Raw genomic sequence first — 19304 nt, forward strand, 5'->3', positions numbered from 1 at the left:
AAGAAAACAGACAGACAAGGTAGACTATGTAAAAGTTCATGAGTAAGGTTTATTGCTTGCTAAAGATACCCGGTTAGGTTGTGGATTATATTTCATTGTCATCATGATGTTTTGGACAAACAAAAATGATATGTATCTGACGTTATGGTCTTTGCGGATCAGGTCATGTCATGTGATTAGACGGCGTGTTAAATTTTGAAGGTATATTTAAAAAATACTGCACCATGACACAAATAAAGAATATTTAAGAAACACACATGACTCGGACACGTCCGTAAATGTAGTTATCACTTCCTTAACCGTTATTGCATTGTGTCCTCTTTCCAAAGAGGCCACAGGGTTACAAAATGTTTACATACCAAAACATGATATGAACTCCCTCGTTTAACTCATTCGCTGCCATTTCTGAATTTATTCGGGAATCGAAAAGGATGACGTGGAGCGTCATTCCCGAATTTGTTTTTTCTTGCAGGGGGTGTCACTGCTGTGTGAAAAAAAATATGCGTTCATATTTTATGACAAAAATGGACACTAGTTTTTTTCTTCACGGGACAGCAACGATATAAAAATGTGTGCCCATTTTTCCTGGTTTTTTTTTTGAGGCTGCGTTTCCACTGCGGTCACTAAACGGTCACTTGTGAACAGCAACAGGCATATTTCTCTTGGTTATTTCAAAACGTTGTCTGTCCTAACATGGCTGTTCTTACTTGAGGGTAATTGGTCCATTGGTTTAGCTTGGTCTCTGCTTTCCGTCTGCGGCGGCGGCGAATTCAGGAGGCGTCGGCGGGCGACGAATCGCCTTCGCTGATTCCTTCCTCCAGGATCTCTCTGACTTGTTCAAAGGACTCGGCTTGCCGTATTAACTCCAGTTTCACCTGGGAGGAGTGCGAAAGGTCATGGTTATACAGTATATGATAAAAATATATACGATTAAAAAAATATATGTACAATATGTATTTATTATAAATATATGATAAAGAAACATAAAATAGAATAAAAAAAAAAAGTATATACGTTTAACAAAAAATGTATATTCTATAAAAATATACTTCAAAAAATATACTATAAAAAAAATTTATATATATATATATATATATATATATATATATATATATATATATATATATATATATGTGTGATTAACAAAATATATATATATTCTATAAAAATATACTATAAAAATATTTGTATTTATATACTATAAAATATATATACTATATAAAGTCTGTATATGATAAAAATATACAGTAAAATATACATACAGTATTATTATTATTATTATTATATATACAATAAAAAATATACACGATAAAAAAAATTCCCTGATCCACTGCTGAAAAGAATGCTTTGATCCTCTCCTCTTTCCTCTAGACCTGCTTCATGTCACAAAGAAGATGCTAAAGAATGAACGACTCTCTGTGTCTTTGTGTTGTCATATTATTTGTTATTTATTTTATGTTTCCTTTCTTTCCTCTTCCTTTCATAACTTTGCTGCTGTGTTACATCCGAGTAAACGCTGGCGCGAATGGCTGCCGCTGCTCACCCGCACAAAAAAATCCCATGACTATAAAGTGTCCTTGAGAGTTTTGAAAGGCGCTTAGAAATTAAATGTATTATTATTATTATTATTATTATTATTATTTAAGTTGCCCATCGGAGCTCCGCTTCTCACCTGCAGTGATTGAGAGAGCTCAACAAAGTCTCTCTGGACAGTCTGACTGGTGTCGACCTGAGTGCGCATGCTGATCACTTGGCTGCGCAGTTCCAGACATTGCTGATGTAAGGCCTCCTGCCAAGCCAGACCGGAGAAATGAACAATGTAATAACAATAAAATAGGTACGCTACAGTGACCCATATTCCACCGCGATTGTTTCCGTCCAGTGAACCGAGCGCACTCTGTACTGGCAGTCGTATATCATTGCATTTTTGTGAAGTACGTAATCGTTTTTTCGTGGGATTTTCCAAGATATGCAGCTTATGATGATGTATTTCACGTTTCCTTCCAAGCTGGTTCTTGAAATTTGCGAATATGACAACGAGAAACGGGGAAAAATTTAAGTTTACGCTCTTTTTGCTAACACTACAGTTTATAAAGGTGAGTAAGTTGTATTTTTATAACTCATAGAAGTGGTAGAATATATATTTTTCTCCATAACTAATTTTTTTTACTAGTATTCAGTGACAGCCATTTTGGATTTCTGACGAAAATCTGCCTGCATTCGATTGTTGATATTTGCTAATTTATAGATTGAATCTTTTCTTGTGTTTTCTGTTCTTGTTTAGAATTTCAAAAGCTTTCCAATGGTACCTTACTCGTTAAGATTTTCCAAAAATTAAGAAGGTTATGATAGTTTAAACTGTAATAAGGAACTCGGTCACATATTTTCATTGTTTTAACTGTGGAATTACAGGCAGAAAATCCCCTCATATTTGGAAAATTAAAAAATCCATTATTTCCTTATTATTTGTCATACAACAATAATCTATACATCATTTGAAATCTATTTAAATGCACTTTAATATGGTATTAGAAAATGTGTGATGACTCATGATTGAAATTGGACGGGGCCCATTGCTTTTCTTGAACGCTAGCTGACTCACATTCTCGCTATCCAGCACTTTGTTGTTGCCTTGTACATGAGAAAGCGCCACCCGCAGGGCCTCGACTTCAGTGCGGCAGGCCGACAGCTCGTCATGAAACTGCTCCTTCTGAGCTTGAATCCTCTCGGTCTCCGTTTTCAAACTGGAAAACTGCACTGTGGAAAACAAGCAAAAACCACATCGCTAAAGTTCCATTTGGAAGTGGCGTTTCATATAGGGGGCTTTGCATACCTGTCAATCTTGGCTATTAGGTGCCCTTACAAATGCCCGCATAAAAGTTTTTTTTTGTACGCCGTACATTATTTGAAATGATTTTTAAAAAAAAACGCTAAAACAAGCGGAAATGCATTTATTGCGCATGTCCACATTATCATTTTTATTAATCCGATGGTACGCAGCGATTAAAAAAAAAATAGGTATATACGATTGAGGATTACTTTTGTTGGTTTGCCGTGACCACTGATTTGCTATATATTTGCTATCTATCTGGCTAGCTATTTATCTAGCTAGCTATATATTATCTCGCTAGCTAGCTTTCTATCTATTTGAGTTACTTTCAGGTTGAGTGAATGCTGGCGCGTGTGGCTGCCGCTGCTCATACACAGAAAAACTTATCCTGTGACTGTAAAGTGACCTTGAGAGTTTTGAAAGGTGCTTGAAAATGAACCCCCCCCCCCACCCCATCCCATCCCCTTTCAAATTGCTGCTGTGGACTGCGAATTTCCCCATTGTGGGAGGAATAAAGGTTTTCTCATTCTGAAAGCCAGCTAGCTAATCGATAGCCAACAGATAACTAGCTAGCTAGCAAACCAGCTAGATAACCAGCCAGCTAGATAGTGGATAGCTAGCTAGATAGCCAATAGATAGCAAAGAGCTGGCAAATGATAATAATAATAATACATTTCATTTCTAAGCGCCTTTCAAAACTCTCAAGGTCACTTTACATTCACAGGATACGTTTTTCTGCGGGTGAGCAGCGGCAGCCACACGCGCCACCGTTCACTCAAATAGATAGAAAGCTAGCTAGCAAGGTAATAGACAGTTAGCCTTGAGAGTTTTGAAAGGCGCTTAGAAATGAAATGTATTATTATTATTATTATTATTTTACTTTGATTATTAGCTAGATAGCTAGCCTGTATGTTGAAGGCTTATATAAGTATGTTTAATGTTTATATAAATATGTTTAAGGTTTGTATAAGTACATGTACAACTGGAGAGAATACTACATACATACAGTATATTGACCTGTGACACCATAATAAACTGTAAATTGCAGAAACAAATATGAGGAAAAAGTATAAGTCGACAGGTATGGCTTTCAAGGGGGGAAAAAAATCCTATTTGTAAGAAATCTTATGATTGGCTTCATGTGCTCACCTTCTAGAACTTCTGAGGTGGTTCCACGGATGAGCCAGCCGGTTTAAAAGAAGAAAATAAAGATGAAAAAATATATCAGTCAAGTATATAATAGCCACAAAGCACACACACACACACAAAACAGATCCTACTGCAGACCATTCTCCTCTGCTCGGATGTCAAGCTGTTCCCTCAGGTTGACGATCTCAATACGAAGGCGCTCCTCACAGTGCGCCGCCTGCTGGTCAGACGACAGTATCACAGTCAACTCTCCACACGATTGACAAAAATGGCGTCAAGTGCTTTACTGTATGATGAACGGTCGGTCTACCGTCAAAATGAGATATTAAATAAAATCCATACGTTTTAAGTTTAGAAATCATAAATCGGGAGATTTTCATACTGGCGACTCTGTGGTGGGTGTTAAAATAATGTGAGCGTTACAAAAGTGTCAATTAGAATCAATAAAACAGAAAAATCTTTTCATTGTTTTTTTTTATACATTCAATTCGTATTAAAATGTATTTTGTTTTTTACATTTTCAAATGAACTGTCCGTATAATTGATTTTTTTTCACCCTACCCACTCTTGAAGACTTGCACACTGTAAAAACCGCGCTTGCTGGAGAAGCAGCTCCTTATGAGATAGCTAGCTAACTTTCTATCCATTTGAATTACATCCGGGTTGAGTGAACGCCGGCGCGTGTGGCTGCCGCTGCTCACCCACAGAAAAACTTTTCCTGTGATTGTAAAGCGACCTTGATAGTTTTGAAAGGCGCTTAGAAATGAAATTGATAATTTTAAAAATCAAAACAAAGGCGCAGAAAATGCTACTGGACCCTCCGCACCCTGCCCACCACCTTTTTTTGAGCACTGGCAGAAAATGACAGAGATTGAGGCTATTCATAATTCTGTCACTTTCCAAATCGGGGCGAATGGTATTGTCATAAAATGTTGAAAAATAGAGAGCGGCAACAAAAATAATAATAATAACATTTTTTGGGGAAACCGGGAGATTTGGCTTTTTTTTTTTTTTTTTTTTTTATATAAATAGCAATACGGCACCTGCCGTGACGCCAGAAGCGCTGAGGTGGAGTCCGTTACCTCATCCTCAACCGTGTCTCCTTTCAGCCTGGATAGCTCAGAGCAGACTTTTCTCTGGGATAGCGACAGCTCCGTCTGGATTCACACACAAACAGAACACGCGTGTGCTTGAGAACACATATAACATGGCGACGCCCAAAGTCGGGGTTGGAAAGACCCATTCTTCTTCTTCTTATTATTATTATTATTATTAAAATATTGCCACTGACCAGTCGACTCTGGACTGTAGTTTGGGAGCGGCTGAGGGAGTTCTGTAATTCCTGAAGAAGGCCCTCTGAAGATTGCACCTGAGACTGGAGCAACGATACCTGAACATACACAGAAATAGCATCGCTACATTAGCATTAGCATCCTGACGATGCAGATGTCGTACGTCTGGCTTTTTGAATTGTACCTGTTTGTGCGTGTGGTTGGTCTGTTTGTCCAATTCTTTCTCCAGTTCCTCCTTGGCTTCCAAGAGTTGACTCACCTCTCCTCTCAACTCGGACAACTGTCCCAAACATAATTTTTTTCCATAGCATGTGCATAGCGCAGTCACGCAGAGTACAGTGATACCTTGGCTTACAAACTTAATTGGTTCCCAGACAGAGTGTGTAAGGCGAAAAGTGTGTATCCCAAAAATTAATTTCCCATAGGAAACCATTAAAACGAGAATAATCCGTTCCCAGGTCCTCATAAAACATAATTTTCTACATTCTAAGCCTTAAAACTACACAAAATATACCTGATTTTATGTATAATAAATGTGCTATGGTGTTGTAATGAAAGAAATAAACTACACATATAATAAAGTGTTTTTTTTTACCTTTGTGATGGTCGTTGATGGCTTGATGGAATGGCGTGGCCGGTTTTATCAGCATTAAAACACTTGATGAGGAATGTCGCCTTCTTCTTTCACTATCTTGAGGAATGATGATCCCTTATAGGTGCTTTCTCTGCGATAATTTTACCTAGTTCCTCAACTGTGTTCTGTTTAGCTGGGTGGATAATTTTTTTGCATCAAGTGCACAGATGGCTTGTGCGGGTTATTTGTGGAGCCTGATTGATGGGATATTTTAACCTTGCAGTCTACACTCTGTTTTTGAACTATCAAAGTAGAAACAAGTCCAAATGTCACTGTTTTCTATCCATTTTGTCACTCTGTGTCGTCTGCCTGTCTCGTTAATGTTTGAACCACCTCCCCTCACTGTTGCGTTCTTGACCAATCACGTGGCTATAATCGACGACTGGGGGCGTTGAGCAGAGGACCAAAACAAGCCGGCTACTATTTTCTTTTAGGAGAACGGGCTCGTTTGCGAACGACATATCACTCATTGTGGCAGCTCCGTGTGTATCCCGAAAAATAGTTCGTATGCCAAGGTAAATTGTTCAAAAATTTAACGTTCGTAAACCAAAAAGTTCGTAAGACAAGGGGTTCGTAAACCAAGGTATCACTGTACTGTACGAAGGGTTAAAAAAACCCACCTGAGCGTTGAGAGCATCCCAGTCACTATGAGCGACAAGTCGGTGACCTGCAGGTGGCAGGTAAATGGCTTCCGGCACCAGAGTTCCTGTTGACACCAGAGAGTCCGTGTCTTCCTGAGCGTGGACCTTTCTCGGGAGGGAGGGAGTATCGACGGAGAACGAGGACAACGAATCCGAGTCGTAGCTCCGAAGTGAAAAATATCCGTCGCTATGAATCGGCAAGGCTTCTCCATCCGGTGGAAGTTCACCGTCGATGGGTTGGCAGCTCAATCTGTCTGGTGAAGTCTGGAAATCATTGCTGGTGGCGTCGGCGTCCATTTTGTCCTTCTTTCCACTTCCCTGAGGACAATAAATGGTGGCGTTGAATCAGAATCAGAAAGCCTTTCATAGATTCTGAATTGAATGTGGTAAACTTAAATAAATCATGAGTCACAAACCTGATTCTGGCTACTTGCTCTCCTCCCCTCAAGTAGACAGGCTATCCTGGCTTCGTATTGCGCTGCCGTCTCTGGAAAGACACCGTGAAATGTAAATTTCTCCACTGTGAGACTAATAAAGGCATATCCAATCCAATCCAATCCAAACACAGTGATACCTTGGCTTATGAACTTAATGGCTTCCCAGAAAGTGTGTGTAAGGCGAAAAGTGTGTATTCCAAAAAATAATTTCCCATAGGAAACCATTAAAATGAGAATAATCCGTTCAGGGGTCCCCATAAAACATAATTTTCAACTAAATAAGCCTTAAAACTACACACAATATACCTTATTATATGTATAATAAATGTGCTATGGTATTGTAATTAAAGAAATCAACTGTACTGTAAAATAATGTTGTTTTATTTACCTTTGTGATGGTCAATATCACTTTTGGTCGATATCACTTTTGTTTTTTGTTTCGAGCTCTGTTGTCTCCCTTTCGTGTTTCTGTTTCTGTAACCCCTACCCCCGCTCACTGCTTCGTGTGTCCCGTCCCTCCTCTACCACGGATCTTGACCAATCACGTGCGGCTTTAACCGAAGACTGGGAGCGGGGAATAGAGGGGGAAAAAAGCAGGCTGCCATTTCAGGAGCTCCAAGAAACGGCTCGTTCGCGAACGACACATCACGCATTATGGCGCTCCGTGTGTTTCCCGAAAAATAGTTTGTATGCCAAGATTATATTCTCGCGAATTTAACGTTCGTAAGACGAAAGGTTTGTTAGCTAAAGCGTTCGTAAACCGCGGTATCACTAATCCTAAAAACAGGGAGCGGTCCTCAAAAAATCTCAAACTTTTGTTCGATCCACACGTGGAGAGCAATCGTGATGCAGATATTAAGTGTAAACATATCACTTTGGCACGCAGTTATTTCCCTGTCCAAAAATTGGACTGCATGTACTCTGCACCGCTTATCACAAGTAAACACGCACTGACCCCTGAGAGCCTCCTGAAGGGACTGGATTTCTTGATCACATTGTTTTTGTAGTTCTGCCAGTTCCTCCCGTTTGCTCAGTTCACAGATGGTCGCCACACCCTGCCAGTGTTCAGCCTGCGCTCGACACTCCGTCAGCTGGGCTTGAAGGATGGCTTTTAAGAAAATGACAAACAGGTGTTGATGTTTTGTAATTGTTTGTGCATGTCAAACAGGGTGGAATCAAAGGATACAAGCAAGAATGATTTGATGGGTTGAAGAGACCCAAATGGTTAAAAATAAAAAAAGGCTATTGAGTAACACAACTGAATGTATGCTTTTTAAATGGAGAAATAAGACTGTGTCATACCCTCCCGAGCTGATGAACCAAGCGATTGAAAATGGGTGAAAATGCACAAAAAATAAACATCCATACATCATGTGCAAGTCTGCAAAATGTTTAGATATTTTTCGGTGGTTGGATTAAAGAGTTTGTCTTTGAGATTTGTATAAGAACACAACAAATACAGATTCTGCAGTCCACAGCTGTTATATATGAATATGTAGTATTATACATAGTATTCGCTAGTATTAGTAGAAGTGTGATATTACTGCCAAGTTAAAACATGTCTCGATGTGTATCTTTAAGAAAGAACACGAGCAACGATATTGAGTTATTACTAAAAAATAAACAATATTACAACTCAGAACGGAGTAGTTGATAGGCTAACGAAGCTAGCGAGAAAACTTACGATCTATGACGTCCTAAACCGAAGGCCAACGAGTTCAATCGGAAGCAGAACTGGTGTATAATATATTTTTTATGATTACGACAAGACTAATTTCGTTATAACGATCACGTCGAATAAGGAAAATGACTGAGTTTGGTCATATTACAACTCAGAACGGAGTAAAAGTTGATAGGCTAACGAAGCTAGTACTGATGTGTCGTTCGCGAACGAGACGGATCTCTGACGTGAACGAAGAGAGCCGGTTCCTAACAAGGAGCTGGAAATGGAAATTTTTTTGACCTCTATTCCCCGCCCCCAGTCTTTGGTTAAAGCCGCATGTGATTGGTAGAGGACGGAGGGGGGAATTACAGACACACGCAGCAGAGGGGGGGGGGGGGGGCGTTTGGGTATACAGGCGGACAAATGTTATCACATTATGCTGTTATTATTATTCAATTATTATATTTTTTTTAGTAGTTGGTATGATAGCATTATTAATATGAAAAGCAAATTAGTGACAGCTGATAATCAGACCAGAGTAACCACAGGGAAAGTGAAAGTTAGTGGATGCTCTCTGTGCACATAAAAATATTTGATATAGTGTATTTTTTTTACACGAGTAATTTGTTTTTCACATAATTTTACATGATTTTTGGTAGTTAGTTAATTTAAGGAACAAAAAACAAACTGAGGAGCCATTTGGGAGCTATAATAGCCGGATATTTTTAGTGAGCCGAGCCAAAACAACCGCCTCTCTGAAAAGAGCCGGAATTCCCATCACTAGAAGCTAGCGACTAACTTTACGATCGATGACGTCATAAGCCGGTAGCCAACGGGCTCCATCGGAAGCAGAACTGATCTATATTTTTTCATGATTACTACAACACCAATTTCATATGCCGATCATGTCGAAGAAGTAAAATAACCAACCGAGCTCACACACCAATTGCAAAAAAGTAAAGTGCAGTACTGTAAGCTAATGACGCTAACGGCTAACATCATAAGGTTAGTCGCAGCTTCAACAGGTTTTCAAAACAGTCAAGTGATAAGTTCATTTGTTCTTAAAAAAACAATCGATTCACATCAACCCAGCTAACATGCGGTACATGTACCACATCCCAAGTCGTATTTTTTTGGTACCTGTTTCTTCTCTCGTTGAGCTCATCCTTTCATTAGACAACTCCATCGGTAAAAAAAAAATGTCACAAGCAAAACCATACGGACGATAAACTTGCGCAAAACATTGTTTTAACAAACAGCACGACTGGAGAGTGGAAATGATCACTAAAGTACAGCTTTAACTTCAGGAAACAACTTTCCCCGGTTTCTGCCTGCGGAAATCGCGTCAACCTCCTTCCTGAGTCCACCGTGCTCCCTATTCCTTTGCTTGAAATTTGCCCCATGACAAAATTGAACACAAAGGAGACAGAAAAATAAAGACATGGGCATAGAATCACATTTTCACATTTTTCACTCGATTATATTTCGAGTTTTGTCATTTGAATTATATATTTTTTTTTAATGAAGCCTAAAACAGGGGTGTCTAACATAACGGCCCGCGGGCCAAAACCGGCCCTCAAAGAGGTTCGATCAGGCCCGCAGGATAATTTAAAAGTGGAAAAAAAAAATCCACAAACGCTTTATCAACACACAAGCATGAAAAAACAAAAAAAAAAAAATTCATATAATTCATATTTTCAATTCCCGAATAAATTAGTGAATGACAGTGAATGAGTAAAAATAAACAAAAATATAGCATGTGAATGATACATCAATTTCTTTATGTATAAACCTAAATTGCAATTTTGCATTAAAAGAAACAAATTCAGAGAAAAAAAATCATACCATTTTGAATTGCATATTCAGCTAAAAGACAAATTAATTTGTGTAAATATATAGATGTAAAAAAATGATCATAACATACATGGTGAAGACAAAGGAAAAGTTTTCAGAGTTGAACATTTTATTGTTTTTCACTGACACCATTCATAAAAGAAAAGGTGAAAATCTGAAAATAACAATACTTGCACAAAAAAAAAGTTGTTTGCTTTATATATTTGATTCAACAGTCAACACATGAAGTAAAATTATTAATAAATCCGGACAACATAACATGTATAAAATGCTAAGTGTGTAAAAAAATGTAAGTTATACAAAACCAGTGCAGTGTGATTATGACTCAAAGTTCAGTATCTTTAATTATTTACGTATTTCGAGTGGTTTGATTCTGACATCATGATAATGTATATAAAGTGAAAAAAAAAGGCCTCGTTGCTATGACAACTGCCTCATTTCAGGTCATTTTACACAAAAGTTATTGCAGTGTCGGTCTTGGCAGTGTTTTTTTCTTGTTGTTGATTTAAGTTTGGTCCATTTTATGTCCATTTCAGTCTTTATTTAGTTCATGTCATGATCGCTGACACTCTGCCGCAGATACTCTTCATACAGCTTTTTCTGCAAGGTAAATGAAAAAAAATATATATATATATAGCCTATATTAACGCTTGTGTATTATTAAAAAAATGAAAATAAAACATGCAAGCACTACCTTTTTGGTCTTTGCCACCTCCTGAACAAAATCCAGCTTCTCCTGCAATTGTCTTTTCTGCTTTCCCGACAGAGTTGGTTGAGTCCTGAAAAAAAAAAAAAAAAGAGTAAAAACATCCCAAAATTATATTTTGCGTTACATCCACCAACAGGGAGCAAAACAGTCAAGTACAGTGATACCTTAGCTTACAAACTTAATTGGTTCCCAGAAAGTGAAAAGTGTGTATCCCAAACATTCATTTCCCATAGGAAACCATTAAAATGAGAATAATCCGTTCCCAGATCCCCATAAAACATAATTTTCTACTAAATAAGCCTAAAAACTACACAAAATACACCTTATTTTATGTATAATAAATGTGCTATGGTATTGTCATGAAAGAAATAAACTGTACTATATAATAAAGCCTTTGAACTATCAATAAAGTTGAAACGAGTCCAAATTTTACTGTGTTTTCTATCCATTTTCTAATCCTTTTAACTTTTGTTTTTTTCTTTGTGTGCTATCTGTCGTCTGCCTTTTACTGTACCACGGATCTTGACCAATCGCGTGCGGCTTTAACCGAAGACTGGGGGTGGGGAATAGAGGACAAACAAAAGTCGGCTGCCATTTCCAGCTCCTCGTTCACTTCAGAGTTCCAACTCCAAGAACCGGCTCGTTCGCAAATGACACATCACTCATTGTGGCGCTCCGTGTGTTTCCCGAAAAATAGTTCGGATGGCAAGATTATATTCTCGCGAATTTAAGGTTGGTAAAGCGAAAAGTTCGCTAGCTAAAGTGTTCGCAAGTCGAGGTATCACTGTATTGTATTTTGTTGTTCTTTTAACTTCAAGATGGCGCCGCAGGAGTGGCTGCCATTCCAGCAGCTTGTTTTTTTACTTCTTTCTTTCCTTTCATCTTATTTCCATCACTTTGCTGCTATGAAATGTCAATTTCTCCACTGCGAGACTAATAAAAGTAAATCCAATCCAATCAACACGTCAAACGTGAACATAAAGCAAGAGATAAGATACCGCGGACAACGAACACAATGATAGACAGTATGAAGATGACTGAAGTACAACTACAATTGTACTTCAATGATACAACCTGAAAGAGAATCGCGCGACGATGAGCAGCAGGAAGGAGGCAAGGACCGTGGCACCGCAGCAGTAAAGCTGATGGTCTCGAGACATGGTTTCAAATATACGTACGGCAGGAACCTGAGGGTACAAAAAGAGACTCAGTAACTCATTTACTAGCCTAATGCTAATACTAATAACAGTGGAGAATGCATACTGTTTAGAATACTTTAAGGAAGTGATATTTCAAGACATACACATTTCTTATCACAGTACTCACATGCACATATTCTTTATCCTCTGTGAGGAGCTGATACATGTATACTGTGACATTCAGTGTATTAGGTAACTAAATATCGAGCTAACTAGCTAGCTAGATATTAGCTATAGAGCTATCTGTTGACTATTAGCTGGCTAGCTAGCTTTCTATCTATTATACTTACTTATCCTGTGATTGTAAAGTGACCTTGAGAGTTTTGAAAGGCGCTTAGAAATGAAATGTATTATTATTATTATTATACTGTAGAGAACCATCGACATAGTGTAGAGCCGAATGTATTTTTTTTAATTGACATTATTTCCAGAGGTCCGCTCATTAACTCCTTCACTGCCAGACGATGTGCAAAAATGGGTCCATTTCAGTGCCAGGGTTTTTGTCATGGTCACTCAAATTGCAGGACCCACAAAATATGGAGTTTTAGGACGTCATAAACATTCAATGCAGTGTAAGAAATCTTACACTCTCTTCTTTCATCAGAAAAAAAACAAGTTAATTCCTAAATTATATGAGTCTGGAGTTATCTGAGCTTGAAATGGGGCGGCTGTCCAAAATACAATAGATTAGATAAATATTGATTTATATAGCACTTTAACAACAACTGACGCTGGAACAAAGTGTTAAGATGACAAAAGGCAAATGCAGCCCCCTTGTGGAAAGGAAAAAAATAAACATCGCCAGAGGTCTGACCAGCGCTTTATCGGCAATTGCCAGCTCCTTCGTCACATTTTTTTCAATTCCCGAATAAATTTAGGAACGGCAGCGAATGAGTGAAGACACTAACCAGGTAAAGGGAGAGGGCTTCGATGCCTTGCTGACCCAAAGCCACCTTCAGAACCTCCTTGGACAGAGTGCCCAGCAACAGAACAGCCAAAAGAATCATGGGGATACTGAAGCCTAGCAGTGTTAGAAAGCAGCTTTTGCAGCGCGCCCGCCGGTTCTCGGCGCTGAGTTGCCTTCGAGATGGAAAGTCAACGTCATCTTCTTTCAAACAAAATGATATGTTTACATAGCGTACAAAATGTGTGTGATACCTGTCACTGGCCATTTTATCCGTAATGGCTTCACTAATGATGTCACAGTCCTTTTCCAGAGAGTTGAGCGTGTTCTGAACTGTCTGATTGATGGTCCTCTCGATGGTCCGGCAAACTTCCTCAATTTGGTTGACACAGCGGCTAGGCTAAAAAACATAAAAAAAGGAACTCTAAATGATATTGGATACACATGCAAGTCTAGAAGGTGGACATTATGCAGGTAACATTTGACTTATGACCGGGTTCCGTTCCGACAAAAAAATCATAATAAACTAATAATAATGATTATTATGAATAAATTATGATGATTGTTATTATTATTATCATTTGCTATCTATGGTCCTTCGACAGCGATTAAAAAAAAAAGAGTTCTTATATTGGCTGTATATTAGCTAGCTTTCTATCTATTTGAGTTACATCCGGGTTGAGTGAACGTTGGGGTCTGGCGGTAGTGGTCGTAAGTACGGGTGGTCGTAACTCGCACCGGTCGTAAATCGGATGTTACCTGTACTGTACCTTATTTGGATTAGGAATGTAGATTGTGGGCATGTCAAAACCACATTTATTAAGTCCCGGTCGTTTGCAGAGCTCCTGGACAATCTGCATCATGACTCTCTAAAGAATAAATAGAAAGGATTGATTTAGTTTGGAGAACAATTATTCTTATTCTTTTTGTAAATGAATAGCTCTGTGAAAAAAATATATATACAGTGATACCTTGGCTTACGAACTTAATTGGTTCCCAGACAAAGTGTGCAAGGCGAAAAGTGTGTATGCCAAAAAATAATTTCCTATAGGAAACCATTAAAATGAGAATAATCTGTTCCAAGGTCCCCATAAAACATAATTTTCTTATTTTCTAAGCCTTAAAACTACACAACATACACCTTATTTTATGTATAATAAATGTGTTATGGTATTATAATTAAATGAATGAACTGTACTGTGGAATAAAGTCGTTTTATTTACCTTTGTGATGGTCGTTGATGGCTTGATGGAATGGAGTGGCCGCTTTCATCAGCATGAGAGGAACGTAACCTTCTTCTTTCACCATCTTGAGGAACGATTCCTTGAAGGTGCTTTCTCTGCGATCATTTTACCTTGTTCCTCATCAATTGTGTTCTGTTTAGCTGGTTCGATAGCTTTTTGCATCAAGTGTACAGATGGCTTGTGCGGGTTATTTGTGGAGCCTGATTGGATTGGAGGGATATTTTAACCTTGCAGTCTACACTCAGCCTTTGAACTATCAATAAAGTTGAAACGAGTCCAAATTTCACTAATTTCAATCCATTTTGTCACCATCTCTCTGTCGCCTGCCTGTCTCTTTAATGTTTAAACCACCCCCCCACACTGCTGCGTTCTTGACCAATCACGTGGCTTTAACCGACGACTGGGGGCGTTGAGTAGAGGACCAAAACAAGCCGGCTGCTATTTTGTTGGGAGAACGGGCTCGTTGGCGAACGACACATCACTCATTGTGGCGCTCCGTGTGTCTCCCGAAAAATTGTTCATATGCCAAGGTAAAATGTTCATAAATGTAACGTTCGTAAACTGAAAAGTTCGTAAGCCAAGGGGTTCGTAAAGCGAGGTATCACTATATTGTTGTTTCGCAGCTACCTGTCTGTCAGACTCTCCTCCGGCTTCATCCGCCTTACTGAGGTAGAAACGCAGTCGATCGCCATGTTGCTCATTCATGGCCTCCACAATGTTGAGAGTACGTTTGCACAGAGCTTGACCCATGGGGTCAAAGAAGACCAGAATCAGGTCACAGAGATTACCTGGGGATGACACGGGGGGGGGATGGATGGACGGACGACCCTTTGACTGACGCCATCACACGACACGGAAACGACGGGTACGTGAAGAGATTGTGACCCCCACCGAACCACAAGAGAATTTCATCCACGTCAAAGGGATACTTCATGTCGCCATCCACCAATCCGGGAGAGTCCACAAAAGTCACCAGGCTGAAACGTTTCTGTCGTGACGTGCAGATTTCGGTGCTGAGATACTCCGAGACGCCTTACAAAGCAGACCAGGTGAAATATAAGGGAATGCAATTCAGATTGGAAATATCTTTTGTATTTATTTTTGGATAAATACATAACTGCAATACTAAATAATAAATAATGACATTTTTTTGGTTCTTTTTCTGACTTCAAGATGGCGCCGCGAGAGTGGCTGCCATTCTAGCAGCTCCTGTATTGTTTTCTACTTCTTTCTTTCCTTTAATAACTTTGCTTCTGTGTAATTGTTAATTTTTCCATTGCGAGACTAATAAAGGTAAATCCAATACATTATATTTATAATACTGATATAGTATAGTATAGTATAGTATAGTATAGTATAGTATAGTATAGTATAGTATAGTATAGTAAAGTATAGTATCATACAATACAATACAATACAATACAATACAATACTTCTTTTCCTTTCGGCTTTTCAATACAATACAATACAATAAAAAAATCATATAATATAATAATAAAATGAAACATTTGTTAGTGTGATGTCATCATCCTAGTTGCTCTCCTATGAACGTATGCACCGAAAAGTTAAATCTCGACAACATGTCTGTCTTGGGAACCTCACCTTTGAACTCCAACAGAGGCTTGAAGTGGGGATAGAGATGAAGCGTGGCATTACCCTAAAATAACACAGAATGTCTTCAGATATTAACTCATTCGCTGCCAGACAATGTGTAAAAATGAGTCGACTTCAGTTGCCAGGGTTTTTGTCATTGTCACTTGAATTCCAGGACCCACAGAATATTGAGTTTTGGAACTACATACAAATTCCATTCAGAGTAAGAAACTTTAAACACTCTTCTTTCAGAGTGAAAGCTAGCCAGCCATTAGATAGCTAATTGATAGCCAACAGATAGCTCGCTAGATAGCCAGCCACGTAGATAGCTATACAGCTAGCTAGCTAGTTAGTTAGCTAATACACTGAATGTCACTAAAATACAGATAGAAAGCTAGGCAGCCAGCTAGTAGATAGCTAATAGATAGCTAGCCACCTAGGTAGCTATATAGCTAGCTAGATAGCTAGATAGTTAGTTAGCTAATACACTGAATGTCACTAAAATACACAGATAGAAAGCTAGCTAGCCAGCTAGTAGATAGCTAATATATAGCCAACAGATAGCTAGCCACTTAGATAGCTATATAACTAAAAGATAGCTAGCTCAATAGCTAATACACTGAATGTCACCAATTAAATTAAGAATAATAATTATTATTATTATTATCCATCATTATTTATACAAATTACTCAAGAAAGAAAGAAATCTTACTGTGAGGGATTCTCTCTTGCGCCCGCTTGTCACAAAACTGAATCCCTGAGTCTCAATAGCGACACCAGTTCGTTGGATGTGCTCTTCAACATACCTGAAAGATGAAGATGATCAATTTTAAAAAAAGGGGGGAGACGAACGACTACATGCTAGGAGTCAAATTGACTTTCAAAGACTTGAGTGAAAACGCAGTCATTTGTTGGATTGGGCCGTAAAAATGGTGGTCTACCTTTCTTGCATAGATAGACACGCAAACAAAATATATATATATATATATATATACCAGTTGATGAAAGAGCTTTTTCCAGCAGAGTGGTTGCCCATCAGCATCACAGTGATCTTCTTTCTGGGGGGCAGCAACGTTACACCCACAGACTCGGCCACTGCGATTAAACCTGAAAGCGACGATAGGAAAGTGAATCCCCCTCTGTCTGTCACAATCGGTTTAGAATTGATCATTCGATTGGGTATTTAAAGGACAACCGACGTCTCCGGACAAGTTGTGTCCATAATTTGTAAAATGTCTTCAAATGACTTCTACTGAGCGTATTTCACAAAGATTCCACTGCATATAGCTATATTTTACGTTTTAAGACTTGCGCTGAATATTCCGGAAGTCTTGTTATTGAGTTGGTAACGAGTCCTCACGTCACGTCACTGAAGGAACGCCCCTGACCGACACATTGTAGCAGTCCTTCCATCACGTCAATGCATTTTGCTGTACTTTGGTCTGAAAACTTTGTGTAGGAACAAAAAGAGGCAGAAGAGGGCGACAAAGCTCCATGTAAGGAATCAATTCCTTACACGGCTTTGTCGCCATTTTCTGCCTTTTTTGGGTGCGACATTTCCCACCCCTGATGCCTCAAAATGACACGGAATAAATTAGTTAATCAATTGCAAACATGTATGCTTTCCTCTTCAGAACTTTTTGAATCATATTCATAACTGGATGAGGAACAAGAAAGCATATTCTCCAAATCTGAAGCCATTGTTTTGATTCTCCAGCAAGACAAGACGTCTTGGCATGACACCACGAACAAGGGGCGGGACCTTCTGAAACTGACCACTTCCGGGTTCATTTTTTTTTTTGCAGATTTTGTACACTTTAAGTCATTTTTATTGGTGTTTTTCATTTGACCAAAAATATCAGCCTGCGTGTTTTCGGGTATTTTAGATGCTATAAAAAAAATTTCTGATGTCAGGAAACAAAAAATGGTGTCGGTTGTCCTTTAAGTGATCGCCATTCGATTTGTTTTTTTTTTTTTTTTTTTTGTGGACGATCATACACAAGAATGATAGCTGCCATGAATGGTTTTGGAATGTGGGGAAAAAAACTGGAATACTCATAGAAAATGTATGCGGAACTGTCGCGGGTAAATGTTATTTTGATTCCGATTAATTGAATACTCTGTGGAAAAAAAATGGATCTTGCATTAAAATATATGACACTATTGTACAATATCGCGTCACGTTTTGCAACAAACCAGAATTTCTTGTGTTCAAAATAAGCTCTGACAAACGAGCCTGTTAAGAAAGTTAGATTGTATCCTCATTTTATGTAATACTGAGCTGATCTGGCAACCCAGCCACGACGCGACATCACGTGACTTGACAGCGATAAAACCCAGTTTGTGTCTATGTGTCGAAAAAGACTTCTCGTGCGACGATGAGGAGCGCAGCTGTTGCTCTCTGTGCTCTGGCAAATAAATATCCTACTTGTATGATCTAAACAAGAGGACCATGTCGACTCTTTTTCTCCCAAATGCATCGCGAAAGCGCTGAAGATCTCAACAGAGCCCACTTCAGAGATTGAATTTCAAAATAAACTGACAAACATAAACCCGAAAGTTTGCTTTTTCCGTCACGAGCCCGAAAGTTCGACTGAAGCTAACACTAGCTAGCTAACAGTTAGCACGCGAGCTACTAAGCCAACTCACCACTGTCGGGTTCCGTGTACAGTTGATGACAATCCCGCAAAATGCGCTCATCGCAGTTTACACCTCCAGATATTCTGTCGGCGTTTGCTGCATTTCTGCTTTTGCCTTTTCCGGACATGTTTTCTTACAATTCTGAACGTTAAAGAATTAGTTTCATAAACCTTTTGCAGCCACAATACCGGCATACAAACACGATGCGGAGTTTGAATTGCCCCGGTAAGATACGCTGAAACGCACGGGGAACTACGTAAGAATCAGGCCACGTCGTCAACTTGAGTGTCTTTTTTCGCAATGGCTTATGGGTAATGTAGTTTATACATTTTTTTGCACGGATTTACCAGTCGTATCGCTTCAATTTAATAATAATAATAATAATAATAATAATAATAATAATAATAATAATAATAATAATAATACTGTACACAAAAAACCGTGTCTGATTCGAGACATTTTTAAAGTAGATTTCTCTTAATTCAACAATTTTTTTCCAGTTTAAAACAAATATT

General features: G+C 38.7%; 2 protein-coding genes across 5 annotated transcripts; both read right to left on the reverse strand.

Annotated features, from left to right (window-relative positions):
• Positions 1–29: 29 nt before the first annotated feature.
• Positions 30–9972, reverse strand: rabep2 (rabaptin, RAB GTPase binding effector protein 2). Of its 4 annotated transcripts, none has more exons than XM_089018247.1 (12): positions 9787–9972; positions 7939–8091; positions 6963–7033; positions 6526–6864; positions 5456–5551; positions 5271–5369; positions 5062–5136; positions 4118–4196; positions 3980–3991; positions 2603–2757; positions 1673–1789; positions 30–875 (listed from the first exon to the last, which is right to left on the reverse strand). In XM_089018247.1, the coding sequence occupies exons 1-12, from the start codon at positions 9830–9832 to the stop codon at positions 771–773; spliced, it is 1347 nt and encodes a 448-aa protein (XP_088874373.1). In that variant the 5' UTR covers positions 9833–9972; the 3' UTR covers positions 30–770. The 4 variants fall into 4 exon arrangements, with proteins under 4 accessions (XP_088874373.1, XP_088874372.1, XP_088874371.1 ...); XM_089018246.1 differs by having other exon boundaries at positions 4118–4199; XM_089018245.1 differs by having other exon boundaries at positions 5023–5136.
• A 516-nt stretch (positions 9973–10488) lies between these two features.
• On the reverse strand, positions 10489–19047 carry LOC148885145 (uncharacterized). The gene is made up of 12 exons (XM_089018442.1): positions 18799–19047; positions 17145–17256; positions 16862–16955; positions 16159–16213; positions 15448–15588; positions 15184–15344; positions 14083–14181; positions 13567–13712; positions 13317–13488; positions 12284–12396; positions 11195–11279; positions 10489–11100 (listed from the first exon to the last, which is right to left on the reverse strand). Exons 1-12 carry the CDS (start codon positions 18914–18916, stop codon positions 11044–11046), a joined length of 1353 nt encoding a protein of 450 aa, XP_088874568.1. The 5' UTR covers positions 18917–19047; the 3' UTR covers positions 10489–11043.
• Positions 19048–19304: the final 257 nt, after the last annotated feature.

Source organism: Hippocampus bargibanti, linkage group LG17 (assembly GCF_051943395.1).
Source record: "Hippocampus bargibanti isolate YZ-2025 linkage group LG17, ASM5194339v1, whole genome shotgun sequence".
NCBI lineage: Eukaryota > Metazoa > Chordata > Actinopteri > Syngnathiformes > Syngnathidae > Hippocampus > Hippocampus bargibanti.